This window comes from Lissotriton vulgaris, chromosome 3_2 (assembly GCF_964263255.1).
Source record: "Lissotriton vulgaris chromosome 3_2, aLisVul1.2, whole genome shotgun sequence".
NCBI classification, from domain to species: Eukaryota; Metazoa; Chordata; class Amphibia; order Caudata; family Salamandridae; genus Lissotriton; species Lissotriton vulgaris.
In genome coordinates, this window is record NC_141690.1 from 104,878,278 (window position 1) to 104,895,062 (window position 16,785).

The 16,785-nt window shown below is 43.8% G+C and overlaps 1 protein-coding gene across 1 annotated transcript in view; it reads right to left on the reverse strand.

The window, feature by feature from the left end:
- LAP3 (leucine aminopeptidase 3) overlaps positions 1-16,785 on the reverse strand; it is a 332,922-nt gene that overhangs the window by 304,742 nt on the left and 11,395 nt on the right. The window contains exon 2 of the mRNA XM_086964054.1: positions 4,148-4,257. Within this exon, the coding sequence (XP_086820180.1) occupies positions 4,148-4,257 (110 nt within the window). The remainder of the gene's footprint in view (positions 1-4,147; positions 4,258-16,785) is intronic.

The following is a 16,785-nucleotide window of genomic DNA, read 5'->3' on the forward strand; positions in this document are numbered from 1 at the left end:
CAAGTCCCCCGATACTGCAAAACATAATGATTCAAACATGCTCTCTACGTCATTGAAAGCGCACAGTGCACCTCATTCATTCGCCCGCTATCATTGGGCTTTAAGTCTGATGTTTTTACATTACACACTTTATTCACCAGCACATAGCCTTATCGTGGCTAGGACTAGTGGGGATTAGGTGGTTCTACCCCAGGATGAGGGGGATGACAGATCTGACAGACTCCACGACATTGCAAAACGCACTTTTTGAACCTGGCTAGCTTTGTAAGCCTAATGAAACTGCAAAAGCACTCAAAGATTGTCCCACTTCGGTCCCGAACAGTGTGAGCCAGTGGTAGGATTCCATTTGTTACTACAATAAGTATTTTTCCCATTCAGACAGGAATCAACCTGGTTTTTTTAAGCTCATAAAATTGCCCTGGTCACTTCTTTATCTGGTTCGATAGTGTCTCCTCTAGCAGATTGGCAAGCCTAGGGTAGGATTCTCTGTGTTATTGCAAAAATAATTTTATCGATTTGGACGGGAATCACCCTGGCTTTTACAGCCTGATGGAATTGCTCAGACCACTCTGTTAGCTGGCTAAGATAGTGTCCCCTCTGGCAGGTTGGATACCACACACTTTACACAGTGCTTTTTGTCCGTGATGTGACATAGCATGTAGGCCATTCACTGGATAGCTTGCCCAGATGCCACGATTGGCCTTCCAGCTATCCTAGTCCTTAGACTAAAATGTTACCGTAGGTTTGCTGGCATCAATGGTGCTATGCGTTACAAGTCAAACCTCCTTTCTGTTGGATATTTTATTATAATTCTGCTATCTCACCAGATTTTAAGACTATTTTAAAGCACTTTGCACTTTATTCTTTAAACTGAATGTTGTCAAGGAATCCCTTGTCAGATTTGTGCATTAATATCTTTTTGAAAGTTTATTTAATATATCATGATTTTACATTGACTGTAAAGGATGAAATGACTAAAAACGTTTATGAAATATTGAATTGGCAGATGTATGCCTTGAATTGATTAACCGTGATATGATAAACTCTGCTCTGTTTCAACCAATTTTCAATTACTTTGCCAATTGTTAAGGTTTTAAATAACTAGAAACACTTATGGCCAGATGTAGGTAAATAGTATTTACCGATTCTAAAATACAGAATTTTACTGATTCGGTATTATAGAATCGGTAAATGCTATGTAGCAAAAAAATTTGTAAAAATGACCGAATCGTTAGGATTCGGTATTTACCGAATCAGTATTTACAGATTCGGTAATTGCTATTCATTCCTATGGGCCTGAGGCCCATAGGAATGAATGGCAATTACCGAATCGGTAAATACCGATTCGGTAAAATGGGGGACACATTCATGGATGCCAGGGTGTCACTTTGACACCCTGTTGCACCCCTGAATCTTGCTTATGTGCAGTGTGGCACACATACATGCCCTAAGGGCATGTATGTCTGCCACATGGCACAGCTGAAAATGCACTGATTTGCATTTTTAAAGGTATTCCTTATTTACCACCAACTTATAGTTGGTGGTAAATAATGAATTATAAAATTGGAGTGCTCCCTACTTTGCAAAACGGTGATTTACCGATTCGGTATTTTAAGGAATCTGTAATTTACAGATTCCTTAAAATAACGTATAGGTAAATTACCGAATTTGCAATTTAGGCCACCTACATCTCAAATACCCGATAACGGTCGGTAACTTCCGAAATTCAGTAATTTCGGCCGTTACCGACCGGTATTGGGCCACCTACATCTGGCCCCAAATGTTATATATGTATCTATCGATCTGTCTTTGTATTGGAACCAGCTAGTTATCTCATTCATAGTATCAAAATAATAATTGCAATAAATCCAACAACTTGCCAAGGTGGGATTTAGTACAACTATTACAGGAAAATAGTTTTAGAACTTACTATCCTTAAGTTACCTAAAGCAGACCTGTAGCAGCCTCCTCCGACTGGCCAGCCTTTGACAGCCTAAGCCAAGCTGCTCCCTGGTTCAGTGTGAAAAGGCCTGTGGCTAAAAAATTACAACAATTTGGTGGGAGGAGCTTTGCTTCCTGAAGAATCAGAGAGAGGATGAGGGGCTTAAGAGATAAGGTGGACTTCAAAGGCAGGTGAACAGTTCTCACAGGACCCAGGCCAGCCCCCACTTCCTTGATCCCCAGCCATATGGAAGCCCCCAATTAGATTAGGAGAGGAGCTGGAAGGGGATTGTAGTCAGTTTGTTTGCCGCACCTTTGGGTTGGGTTAAACAGTCACACACACTAATGAGTGATTTTCTCCATTTTGATTTTTGGAAAACAGTGCATTTTGTGTTAAAATTATGCCACACTTCGCAGGATGTGGTCATAGCAGTGGGAGGTAACTTTACCCCTATTTGTTAGGGTGTTCCGCAGAATGGAGTATAAATATGGGAAAGCTGCAGGATCACCTCAGATCACTGCCTGGAGCATCAGACGAAGAGACTAAGAAAGACTGCCCTGCTAGACCCTGGAACTGAAACACAAGGCTTATACTCAGGGCTGCACAGGCTGCACTCACGAGGCTTCACAAATAAGGTACTGTGCCTGACTCAAAGGAAAAGGAGTGAACTTCCCAATAAGCAACAGTTACAAAAGAGCTGGAAAAAGTCACCTGACCCGCAACGAGAGGATCACCCCAGCTGACTAGTTGCAACTGGATTTTTCCTGGACTGTGCTGGTGCAGTGTGAGAAATTGAATACTTGTCCCCAAGAGACAATCCAGAGTCTCTGAACCTTTGGACTCCGCCAGTGGACACTTATTTTACCCAAAGGAACCAAGAAACTACAAGATGTGCAAAGAAAGAAACTTTCTGCAAATTGTTGTTACAGGGCGATCCTGAGGCTGATTGGTAAGAGGAGTACTCTTTCAGGAGCACAATAATGGTGCATTATGCCAAAATCCCAGGAGTCTTTACGGCAGGACCCTGATGGAGAATGACGGCGCTCCACTAGTCCCTCGGGCGGTTGTAAGCCTAAGCAACCGGGGGCTTGTCAAGACTAGTGAGCCAGCAGAGTAAGGAAGGCAGGATATGCTACTTCATGTTAATGTTTCTGCTGGCTCAGTTAGTCTTGGCTCCATTAGTTAGTCTTTGCTGTATTCTGTACATTCTGAATTTCATGTTCACACCTCTTGTTTATTTTTTCTGCTCACCTTCTCCATGCCAGTGTTGTATTAATTCAGAGTCTTAGCAAAAAACAGCCAAACCCAAACTTTATAGGCAAGTAAACATGCACTGAAGTTAAGGTAATCGAAAAAGATGAGACACCCCTTGTATCATGGACGCAAATACTGTCCGTTTGGTGGCTGCATTTGATGTTTCACAACAGAGGTATGAAGATGTAGTATCCTGACACGAGTGGACAACTGGAGTGCAGAATCTCTTTAAATGTTATAGAGAGTGGACAATGGTTTAAGTATTTGGGGGATTACACAACCGTGGTAGCGCTCTGTTTCGGGGATTTAATATAGCGACCCCTTGACCAACATCGAATTGGTTGAAAATTCAGTCTACGCCTAGTTGCGGATATTCCGGCAATTTTGAGGAAGCCGGAATTACTAGAGGTTGATAAACTGGACAACTATAAATTGACAAAGTGGAGCATGTGAGCCATTTTGAAAGAGATATTATTTGATACTACATTGGGAAGAAGATATTTAAATAGGAGTCCTGAATACGTTGGTTTTTTAAAGTCAAAGGAATTTGAAAGCACAACCGAGAGTGCACTGGCGATTTCTAAGTGTTATTTACTGTATTCATGAATACCCGGTGACACACTAAGTGGCAGTGTATGCATTTAAAAGACTAATTGTATTGTTTTGGAAGTTGTCCCGCTTGTTTTGTATGTTATCTTTGTGTACATGTGTTTTAGAAGTATGAAATTTTAAATGTAAGATTTGCTTTTAGAAATGTATTAAGGCCATATAATTTTTTTTCAAACTTCTGTTGTATTTGATAGCGTTATATTTGACAACTTATTGTGATAGTACATAGATTGATGAGTGGGTGATTGCCTGGGAGTTTAGCATCTACCTAGGGGAGAGTTTTTGGGTTTCTGAAGTTAAGGTAAACATTCATTACCAGCGCATCTGAATGCTAGCACTTACACTTCCAAAGTTTCTCTCAGTTTGCCAGATATGAGGTAATCAAAGGCGTCTCCTGCCTTAGTAAGCAGTAATGCATCGTCTTCCTTCTCATATATGCCCAGGACGAGGCCCTAAGAAACAGAAAACAGAAATACAGCAAATAGGAATTATAAGATATGATATCAATAAGCAGCACTAAGTGTCCCCCTTAAGTATTTATCCTGTTTCCAGTCCCCTCTTGTTCTGTTGGTCCTGGTTTCATAGGAAAGATTCATCTCATAGTTCGAATTCTTTAGACTAAACATCATAGATTTCAATAATTACTACTACTGTGGAGGCATCAAAGCAGGCATACTACTGCAATAGTTGGGGTCCTATAGCGTTCTTATTAATACCACTGGGAAGCCATTAAGTAAGTACATTGTTTTTGCTTCATGTTCGTTAGCGAGTGTGGGGTTTCATTCCTCTTCTTGTGTTTGTCCCTTCCTCAGAGCACCGCCATTTTACCAGCGGCGGCTCCTCAGCTATGACGGAGGAGTGTAGCTCCCCTCTCGCTGAAAGCCTGCAGAGCTAAAAGGGAAAAATAAAATTATAATAAACCATTTTAATATCTTTTTAATTTTCTTTTTGCGCCTGCTAGAGCCGGCCAAATTTGGGCAGTGCAATCATGATGATGGGGGAGAAGTAGTGCGCACTGTAAGTGTGCATGACGGTTTGGCCGGCTGTCTAAGGCCGGCCAAACAGTCATGGGAGAGAATGGAAATGGCCTCCAGGACGTGCGCCCGGACCTTTTTATTGGCAGGGTCACATGTCCTGTGACGCCTGTGCTGCATGGGTGTGGTGTGGGTGTAAACCAGCCGTGAGGGAGTGGCTGTGGCATGCTGACAACTAGACCTGTGCTGCACAGTCGGGTGGAGAAGAGGCACAGGCTCCTAGGACCCGTGCAAGCGTGAAACCAGCCTGCTCAGGCCAATCACCGCGCTGCTCTCATGCGGTTTTACCAGTATGATAGCAGCATCTAGGAGCCTGCACAGTTTGCACCATCCCCATGGGGATTTGGGGTGGGGACTGGAGCATAAGAACACCGAGCTGGCAGCCGGCAGCTGCAGGCAAGTGCTTTATTTTTCTTTTTATGTGTTATTTACCCCCATGCCCCCAGCCCGCTCGGGCCAATCACTGCACTGCTCTCATGCTGTTTTACCAGTATGAGAGCAGCATCTTGATTGCCGCCTAGGAGCCTGAGCAGTTTGCACCAGATAGTGATGAATTGGGGTCAGGACTGGAGCATTAGTCCCCGAGACAGAAGCCGGCAAGTGCTTTTTTATTTTATTTTTTGTGTTATTTACCCCCAGCCCCTCACACCTCCCTTGCCCCGCCGCACCACTTGTAATGAAGAACAGCCGCTACTGCATTTTACCCATGTCGTCCAGTGTTCCCTTTTAAGTTCTATTTCTACTTTTTGTCTTAGCACTCTATGAGAGTTTGTGTTTTCCAGCTGTCTCCCTCATATACCACTCCCCCTTCACTGCCCTCACTCATGTTTTTCATTCGCTGCCCATGTGCGTCTCACCGCCCTCATCCGTGATGTTCTAGTGTGCTTACCCCAACATTGCTTTTTCATCCATGTGCTTCACCCGTCCCACGTTGATCTCTCTTGCATCAGTTTGCCCGACCACGTTCCTCTCTCTCCGCCTGCCCTGGTGTTCCTACGCCCACCAGCGACCTGTGTTTCTTCCCCTCGCCACTTCCCTGCGTCTTTTTGACCCACCTGCACCCCTGTGTTCTTCCCACCACCTGTACATCCCATATGGATTCCCCTGCTCTTTGTTATTCTGCCCATCCTGTAGTATCTGTATTGCTTCGCCCCTGTCCACACTGCTTTTTTATGGTATACAGATACAACTTGGATCGGCAAACTAAACAAAGGGGAAAATAACTTATGTCATTTTGTAGGTGAGCAGATACTTGGTGCGTGTACCTCCAAAACAATGCTGCTAGTTGTGTCAAAGGCTTATGTTTTTCTTTATTAAAAGCCATGCTGCACCACATTGAGGATGACATACAGCAAGACTAGAACCACTGACATTCGTTGAATGCTGTATAACAAAGATTATATACCACAAAGGCCCTGTACTCTTGCCCACCATCTTTGTATATCAATCAAGAACGTTTACACAAAGAAACTCACTTCAATGATCTGATATACAGAAGCAGGCCCGGCTGGAACTGGTGTAGACGTTTTATTTCCAAAATAAAAACAAACTGAAGACATACTCCAAAACTGTTGTATTCATTGACTTAACCCTTTCCACATGAGGCTTTCCACAAACCACACACGTATTCACCTAGAATTCCTACAAGTGAAATACACTGGAATTACAGCCTTAAACCATTCATTCAAGCCAACATGCCCAAAACTGACGATGTACGAATTACAGCAGAAAACAATAGCCAGGAGTCTTATATTCCTTTAACCATGATTTCTGAACTTTATGGTGGTGAGGATTCTAGGAAGGCTACTACTAATAGCTGAGTTGTCTCATGAGCAAATACAACCACATTCTCTCATCCAGAACCCAACTCCATTATTTATTCTGTATCAGATTCGGTTTTTACACATAACCAGCTGTGGATGGCCCACACGATACAGTTCAGCCCATACGTTTACGGGTTCTCTCATAGGTTGCAGACATTAAACAGCCTGCCTGTTTCCATACCCAAGTTGTCCCATCAAATTGGGTCACTCTTCCAGGCTCCGGGCTTCCTTGACTCCCCTCTTGGCAGCAATGGATAGTATGGTCATACAGACCCACTCAGGCAATACTAGCATCTCCAGGTGTGACCTGAGCTCCACTTTCTCCAAGACAGTCAAAGGAACCAGAGCCACTGGGTAGTGACTCTCCTGGATGTCTGCAAATATGACCCGTGGAATGGATTACTAGAGATACCACAGGTATTGGCACTGACATTCAAGGTAGCACCCTTGGCTGGATTTCCTCTTACCTTTCCAACAGAAAAGCTGCCGAGGCAGGTGTACCAAAAGGAGCGATCACTACTCAATGCCTCTTCAATGCATGTTGTAGTCCGCTAATGCATCCCAACAGATACTTCAACAGGACAGGCTAAATGTCTGCCAGCCACACTCGGATCACTGGAAATTCTGAGGAAGGTTGATAACTCAAGACTAGATGACTGTCTCCGAGCCATTGACCAATGAATATTGAGTGATCGCCTCAAGCTTAATTTATCAAAAACAGAGACTCTGACATACAGAGACTGGAATAATTAGAAACTTAGATAAACTGGCCCAAGTGACCAGGTAATTAGCCAACAGCGTCAAAAGAAGAGAAACACTTTAGAGTGATCAACCTCTTCAGTCTATCCTATGGTCCCAAAGGAAACCAACTGATAAAAAAACCTTCTTATCCATGCATACTATAGGGTGAATATTCCTGCATCTAGGATTCTTGCACAAGAATACCATTCTCGTTCTAGCTCACAAGGCAGGGTAGCAGGAAGGGGGGAGGTTAGGGGACTTTTGAGGCATGTTTTCCTTGTTTGGTTTCAAGTTCATATTATTGATGCATCACTACAAAGTTACTTTGGCGGGTGAGTGGGAGGAAATCGGGGAGATCCTAGAATATTGATTGCCCGAGCCAAAACAGAACTGTCCCGGTTGGGGAGAGATTCCATTCTTGCGTTCCTTGCACTAGAATGACATATCACCTGCACAGAGACCTAAATATTTGGTCATGAAACATTAAGGGACTGGGTCACAAAATTAAACGTACCCTGGTTCTTCAGTATTTACAGGGGCAGGCTCCGGATGTGATACTTCTCCAAGAGACGCACATTAAGGGAACATGCTATAAGGTCCTAGAAAGGTTTTGGTACACACCGATTGCTCACTCAGGTTACACAACAGATTTGAGGGAGTGGGTATATTACTTAGGAAATCGGTCCCTTTTACAGTGCACCGTACTTGGAATGACCCACAGGGCAGATTTGTGGCAGTGATAGGAACATGGGAGGATGGAAAGATAAATCTTTGCTCCCTGTACATCCCTCCGCGTCTTCATGCAGGCCAAATGTTGGTGCTCTACTTTTAGCTCTGCTGGCTGGAAGATTAGTTGTGGGGGTTGAGGTTAACAATTTTATGGATGTCGCCCTGGACAGTGTTAGCAGAGTGGAGGTGGGTGGGAGCAGGGTTGCGTTGCCCTCTTTGTAGAAGCAATGGGGCTGGTTGACCTATGGAGACAACATAATCCCTCTGTTAGGCACTATACAAACTTCTCTACTGTGCACACTAGTTGTAGCTGCTTGGACTATCTCTTCACACATACTACATTCGGCTAGGCTATTTCTAAATGAGACAATATACGCAAGGGGTATTTCAGATCATTCACCCATAGGGGTACGGTTACAGGGGCCTTCAAAATCCATCCCATTATTCCCCAGAATTGATACGTGGTATCTCCAAGAGAGGGAAATTGAGCATAAAATAAAAAAAAAGACTACCCAATACTTCAAAGAGAATCATAGATTGGTGGGCTCCCCATGTGTAATTTGAGAAGCCTATAACTCAGTGCTTATGGGAAGGAAGGGGGTGCTAGAAGGACCATCATATGGTTTTGGGTAATTGAAAACAAATGTTTTGGCACTCGAGGAGAAATCTGTGTTAGACAGGTCGGAGGGGCTAAAGCAAGACGCCCTTTGTGATATATGCCCAAGCAACACTTCGCCTGTACGATGCTGGTGACAAGGCCGGCAAACTCCTGGCTTGGTTGGCTCTCAGAGTTCGAGACAGGGCTTGGGTGCTAGAGGTTCTAGACACTGATGGGGTGATGTGGAGGACCAATGTGGACATAGTGGAGATTGTTTGAGTATTTGGTTATTAAGGGTTGTTGAGCTCACAATTTGTATCTGTGTCAAATCAAGTGAAAAAGGAATATAGGTCGATAGGGAGACTTTCTTCTTGTTGATTCATAATTTCCCCTCTTCTCCCTGACCTTGTATGTTTTTTTAGAGAGGGCCCCTAACATATTGCATGGCATAGTGGAGATGTTCCCCACGTATAATGACAATATATACACCTCCTCGGAACCTGCGTCTGAGCTAGATTGTGCAGCACTCCTACATACAATCGACCTACAGACGTAGTGCAGAAAGACAGAGAGGGGCCTAGAGGTGGATCTGACAGAGGAATAGGTAGCGATGCCATTAGCTGACTGCAGTCTTGAAAGCTGGTGGGCCCCAACGGCTTGCCTGTTGAGCTATTCAAGATCTGCACGGTGGGAGTGGGCAAACCTATGCAGGCCATTTTTCAGATCCCCAGAGGAAGAGTGCATACTGAGAGACCAGCGCCTTGCCACGATAATTGTTCTCAACAAGTTCAAACCACCCTCCCAGTGTAGTTCATATAGGCCAATATCCCTCCTTAACGTGGAGGCGAAGGCACTAGCCAAGGTACTGCCAATTTGGTTGAGAGTGGTAATTAAGTCATTAGTGCATTGGATCAATCGGGTTTCGTGCCCCATCGCAGTACCCGACGTAACCTCTGACAACTGTGAGGGGTCCTAAGCCAAACCGAGCCACAATTCTCAAAGAGGGCCTTGGTGTTGGCCCTCGCCGCTAGAATTGCTTTTGACAGTATAATATGAAACTACATTTTTGATGTATTGCCTCGGATGGGCTTTGGGTTAGGCTGCTATATCGAGGTCCCCTGGCAAGGGTGAGGGTCAATGTAGTAACATCTTAGGACTTTCCTCTGGGCAGGGGGGACACAACAGGGCTGCCACCTGTCACCCATGATTTTTGCGCTAGCTCTTCAGCCGCCTGTGGCATGGATATGTGGGGACCCCCTAATCTAGGGAGTACTGATGGTCGGTGGGTGGAAGGAATGAACATCGCTTAATGCATATGATGTTCTCCTCTATGTAGCACACCCATATAAGTTGGGTAGACTGCGGTTCCAGATATTTGAGGAAATCAAAGATCACTCTTGGTACTTAATAAATTGGTCAAAATCTGTGATTTTCCTGCTGGCGGAGAGACACACCCCATCTGCCGTCGGATTGTGAGGCTCCAATTGTGCGTGATAGTTTCAAGTACCTGGGCATTCATAATATCTGAGATCCACAGGTGTTTCTCAGACTGAATGTACATCATCAACTAGAGATTACACAGTAACATAACCCACTTGCGCAATTTGCCTCTCACATCGATGGGGAGGGCATCACTATACAAAATGATGACCCTTCCAAGACTTTTGTACATATGGCAAAACATGCCATTTTGCATCCCGATGAAGATATTTGAAAAGCTAGACCAGGTGGTGTGAAAGTCGTTATGACAGGGATCTGCCCCTCGGATAGCATTGTGTACACTGTCACAGCAGAGGGGAATCTATGAAGGAAGACTGGGGGTGTCTGATGCCCATCTCTATTATTGGGTTATGCAATTAACAGTGATCAATGACTGCATGTTTGTGGACCAGCAGGAGCCTGCTTACCAAGTGGGCAGGTACGTAATGGGACTGAGGAACTATGAATCTGTTCTTTATCACAGCTGAAGGGAGAGTACCATGCCTCCACACAGGTGTTCGGTGGTCCAGGGCCTGGCAGGAGGCATCGTGCTACCTGGGCTGGCAAGGTAAATTAACAGACCCCACTGTGGTTTGTTAAGGGAGGTGCAGACCCTAAAAGGCTTCTCGCGGTGGGAAATGCTTGGAGTTGACCACCTGGTGGATATCTGTAGAGGGCAGGCTGCGATATCTCTTGCCGATCTAAGGCAGAAATATGACATGGCAGACACAGAACATTAAGAATACTTGCAACTGCGCCATGCGTTGAGTCGCCACATACAGGAGGGAGGGACAGTGCCAGATTTGTCTCCATTAGAAGACAGAGTTATAGCAGACCCCACTCCTTACAAGGTTATTTTGCTGGAATACAGGAAATTACTAAAAAAAACTCCCCAGATGTAATGCTACACCTATGTCAGAAGTGGTCAGACGACCTAGGTGACATAGATGATGAAGAGTGGGTTGAAGTATTACAGAGACCAAGGGAAATAGCCATTAGGACCAGGTTCCACTTGATTCAATTGCGAATTCTACACAGATCCTATTATTCCTGAACCCTTTTCTTTAAAATAGGGAGAGCACCGTCACTGTTGTGTCTTCGAGATAGCAGCCAGGAATCAACATACTTTCATATGCTATGGACATGCCCACTCATTTAGACATTCTGGGTAGAAATCACAGAGGTGTTGGCTCAAGTCTCATCCAATACAATCTCAATGAATGCAAAAGAACTACTACTGAATGTATCTGGGGAAGTAGCTCGACCCAAGTACTAACACATCTGGGTGACCCTAGTGGTGGGAGTATCTAAGAGAAACATTGCCCGGGCGTGGGGTAAGCCGGAGGCTCCATCAGTGCGGTATGGATGTCAGATATGGACTGGTGTCAAAATGCGGAACAAGTGGTATATCTGGGGTGGGGATGCCCAAAAAATTGCGAAAAGTGTGGAGGGCTTGGAGGAAATTCAGAGGGATTTAGTGCTTTGATTGTTTTAGAGGGGAAACTAGCTCACAAGGCCTTATAGGCATTTATATTTGGATTGTATGCCTGAGAAGAATCAGTAATATTGCGATAAAATATGTTGGCGTGTTATGGATGCTTCCAGGTTATTTCACCATGAAAGTAAAAGGGAAATGTATGCATTACCCATACATGCTGTATGATGTAAAATCAATAAAAAGAGGTTTTAAAAAATATATATACCATTCTCTTATTCGCCACATCTTGACTATGCAAACAGACTCTGCTTAGATTACACTGTCCCTAGTGAGTCAGTTACAAAGAAGGCAGAACATTGTTGCAAGACACCTTTCATATATCTATCCACTTGGCCATTTCTTATTGGCAAGCAATTCACTGGGTTATTGGGCACTTCATTTTAAAGGCCCTGTGCACCAGCCACTCACTATCTATGCCAAAGATCCTGCCTTTATCCAAGCAAAGCTCAAAAGATATTTACAAAAAAACATCCGCTACAGAGTGGCATCCGAGTTACTTCTCCTTTCACAAAGAAATGCAGCAGTTGAATGTCCTTCGCCACAGAAACAACAAATCTCTGGCTCTCCATTTCAGCTAAGTTAAAAAAAAACATCACAGATCAAGTGGAATTCAGGTAGGAAGTGAAGTTGATTTTCCAGAGATTGCTATACAACAGCTAAAAGGTAAATACCTCTGTAGTATCCTTGGTTGAGATGATTTATCCTGTGCCAGTGGAACCCAGCCTGAATGATGCAAGATGGAATGCTGGGAGTGGGAACTCACATTTGGAGTAGGGCTGAGCGCCTAGCTGGGTGCTCCTGGTGGGGCTCTCATCTGCTTAAGACTGCATTGTACTAGCTTATATCTGCTGTACTTGTAAGCTGTAACTAACCAGAATAAATCTACCTGAAATACTACTGCAACAGTCTGGACTTAGTTACTACAACCTCCAACAACTAGGATGGATACACCATGGTTGAGCCTTTTGCTCCTCTTTGTTCTCTGGAGAGCATATACTATGGCTGCGTGAAAAATGATTGATTCTCTGCTGGCCGTTGGAGGATTCTTGAGCCACATACTGTGATTACTCTGGTGGGCCTGTACAGCATCTATACCTCTGGGAGATTCCTGCAGCTCTTAGTAGAATACTCAGGCATATACTAAGTGTTAACAAGCATTTGCAATGCAATAGGTCTCGCATTTGCAAGAGTTTAAGCTATTGGCATTGTAAATGACAATGCCTTTTATTTATCTGTTTTGCTACTTAACACATAAATAGAAGGTATTGTCATTTACATTTACAATGCCAATCGCTCAAATACTTGTAAATGCGAGACCTGTTCAAAGAAGCGGCCGCCATTGACCCTGCTGCTCAAAAAGTTAAAATGTGCATGGCGCGCTGAATGTTGCAGGAAAGCATGCCGTGCCTGCATTAGGAGAAACTCATTAAAGAAAACAGTGCTCGCAAACAAAAAAAGAATTAGGCAAAAGCAGGAGAGAGCAAAGAAGCAACACGGGAGAGCTGGGTAATCTGAAACTTTACAGCTATTGCAATTTCTGCAACGTTCGGAGTTTGAGAATTATGGTATAGTCCAATGAACAAAACATGTACGCAAATGTTAGCAAAGCAATTTGGGTATTGCGATGTATATGAACGGAAGTGACTGGCTACAAATTAACTATAGTGTCACTGAAGAAGCTGGCAGCCCTCTGCTTGAAAGGTGTTCACACATGCAAGATGTTTTAACCAAAATATATGGGGATGTGTGAGGAAACCACATAGTGAACAAATCATGTAATATGTGGTTTGTTAAATGCTATTTCAGGGAATACATTGATCAAATATAGCACCTTTGCTATCCTTATTAATACAATACTTTATATGGTGTAATTTCATTGATGAAGTTGCCCAGAATCCGTAAAAAAATATTTGTCCCGTAACGCAAGTCGTTTTGCATGGCCGATCCTCGGCATGTTTCACCTCATGGTGCTGCGCCTTTCTTTTTAAACCTGTCCTGTTTCCTGCTCTCCTACCGTCAGCATAGGCAGGACAGCTGACTGTGCGGGGTATGCAGGGATGCGTGATCATCTACACAAACAGCTTCACATTCACAGGCGCCATGGTGAGCTCGTTCTGTGGTGGGTTACATGTTTACAGCAACAGCATTCTTTCAGAGGAGCATCAAACAATTTTGCGAAGATTACGGTTTGAACGCAGCAGCCTATTCCACCAGAAGCAACATATCTTCACAAAAGCCATTAGATCTGCACTGACTGTAGCAGCCCAGGAATGCCATGATAAGCAATTAGCAGCATTTAAGGTGGAAGGGGGGAAAGCCACTAATAAAAGCACAGACAAAACGCCTACCATTAATTTAAAAACAAGAACGTTTGCAATCCACATTAGGAAGTAATTTCCTGCTACATAAGAAATACTACAGCAAATTGAAGAAGAACCTCCAAATTGTAGCATGTATGCCAAAATAGCAAATGGGGAGAAAAAAGTGTAGCCTCATTAACCGATGTGGAAAGACAGACATTGGTAGTAACAGCCATAATGAAGGTGGCATTATTATCAAAGAAATTGTCCGGTGAAGTCCATTACAAGTGTGAAGAAGCGTGAATGAGAAAGGTGCATTTAGTAATTTCTCCAACAAAGTCAGTAGAAAATTATAAATATGAAATAACCCATTCACCTGAAAGCTGCATTGACCCCAAGGCCTGTGGTCTGAAAAAATGGAAGACACCAATGTGATATGTAAATGTGATCTCTACTTTTAACACAAAGGTAAAGTGCCCCAAGTAAATCATTCCAAACACTACAAACTGAAAACTTTTTTCATTGTATGTGTATTTTCTTAATTTTATGTAGCACTCATGTTGAACAAGAAGCACTTAATATCACAGGTAAAGAAAGATATAAGAAATACCGTACAGTATGAAAGCCAGCAAAGGTCTTACTGAAGCTGCAAAAGAAAAACAAGATGACGCACTCCATTCTACGTCTTCTGGAGACGAGCACACGCACACAAGCTGTTCCAATGTGAAGCGCGGGAAGCGCATTCACGGATTCCAATGTGAAGCGCGGGAAGCGCGTTCACGGACGTGAATCGGCTCGTGCACCGAACTGTAGCTGGTCTATACTCCCTTCCCAGCCAACGTAGCAGCTATAATACTCGATGCCGGCGGCAGCGCTTCGCGCTGCGAACGGCAGCGAGCCCTAAAAATGACAATTGTTTTGTGGTGTATTCCCATATTTTTGCCGACTGGAAAACCCTGCACAAGTTTCCCCTGCTAACTAGTAGTGAAGTGCATGTTCTCCTCCGTTAAACATTGTCATATTGGCATACCCCTAATTGGCTGGTTTAACTTACCTATAGGTTCCTTGTATATGGGACAAAGTGTACCCACGGCCTGGAATTTAAAAACCACTAGTAGATTGCAGCACCTATTCAGCCACACAATACGGTGGCAATGCAAACATGGCTTCAGACCTACCACTGTAGCCGACTGAAGTAGCTTTTAAACTGCAATTCGGCCATTTCAAAAGAAAGTCTTTTCACAAGTATAAATCTTCCTTTTAAATATTGCTAAGTCGCCCCAAAGAAATCCTTATTGCCCATAAGGCCCAGGGCATGGCACCTAAAAGTAGAACATGTAGAAAGTTAAATATGTTCTTAAAGTGACTAGCACCTAGACACTATTTTGACTGTATTGAGGATGGCTGTTCCATAGAGAAATATTGGGATGCAATATTAAAATAAATAATGCTATCTTTGGCTAAGAAACAGCTACAAATGTAATTCTTTGACTCCTTGTAATTCATTAAAAAGTGCAATTCACTGGTTAAAAGTGTGTAGTGTAACCCTTGGAACTTTTACCCCATTGGATGTGGGAGCCAGTTGTCAACCCTACCCACAAGTTAATGCCGGCATAAATAAGGCATCCCCAGTACCCAGTAGAGTACGGGACCGGAGGAAGATCATAAGAGGGCTACACATGCTATCAGAGGCTTGAGAAGAGCCCAGAAGGACTGACTAGACCTGCTCTCTCTTGTTACCAGGACAATAAAGGGGACTCCAAGGGTCATAAAGCTGACCTGTGCAAGATACAGGGATAAAACAAGCTACAAGAGACCTTTCCAACCAGTTCCAACTGGACCTGCCCTGGACACTGCTGTTGGCCTCTGCTAGAGTGAGTCCTCACCCCGATGTGCTCTTACTGAGACCCTCAAACCCTTGTCTTTGTCTGACTGGACTGATCCTACCACCCCTGAAAAACTAGGATTTTGAAACATTTTGGCTCTAAAGACCTCTGGAAGATCAGGCGAAGCCGATCCAACCAGGGTGCTTCGATGCTGGACTCAGAGATTCAGGTTTTTTCCATGCAGAGCTTTTCTGCAACAGCAAATCAGTTTCAGTCATGGAGAAGGTATTTAGCCTTGTGGAGCCCTCTTAAGCTATAGCCGGCAGTCATGCCCCGCTGGAGTAATCCGAGCTCCAAGAAAATGTGACTAAGTGTGAATGAAGAAATATTTACCTGGCAAAAGTGCCAAAAGTATCTGGCCGGCAAGGGTCTTTCCTTGGGCACAAAATTCAAATTTGTTCCGCTCAAGATTTCCACCCAAAACCCAATCGCTTCACCAGGACCTCATCCGATGGCCAACTGCCTTGTAGAGCACTTTTCTGCCACAATCTACTGCCTTGCCCTGCTGAAGATTAAGGACTTCCTTTTTTTAGATTAATTAGCCGAGGTAAAAGTTATGACCCATGCTCCATTGTGGGCAAATTGTGTCTACGCCCTGGTCTCCCACAAACAGCTGACTGTGGTTCGCGCTTAACATTGTTTGGCGTTACTTTTATTTTAAACCTTAAAAATATATCCCTCCAGTTCCTCTTATTGGATGTTTCTCATGTTGGTGTCATTTCATTTATTTCAATTTACTATATTTTTTAAAAATTAGTGTTGGATCTTTCTGGTGTTATGTTTCGACTTAGTTACTGTGTCCTAGCTACCACAGGGCTAAGCTTATCTAGTGACTTTAGTGTTCAGTTTGAGAGGGATTGTGTTTGCTGCTTAAGGTGGGTAGTCCTCCTTA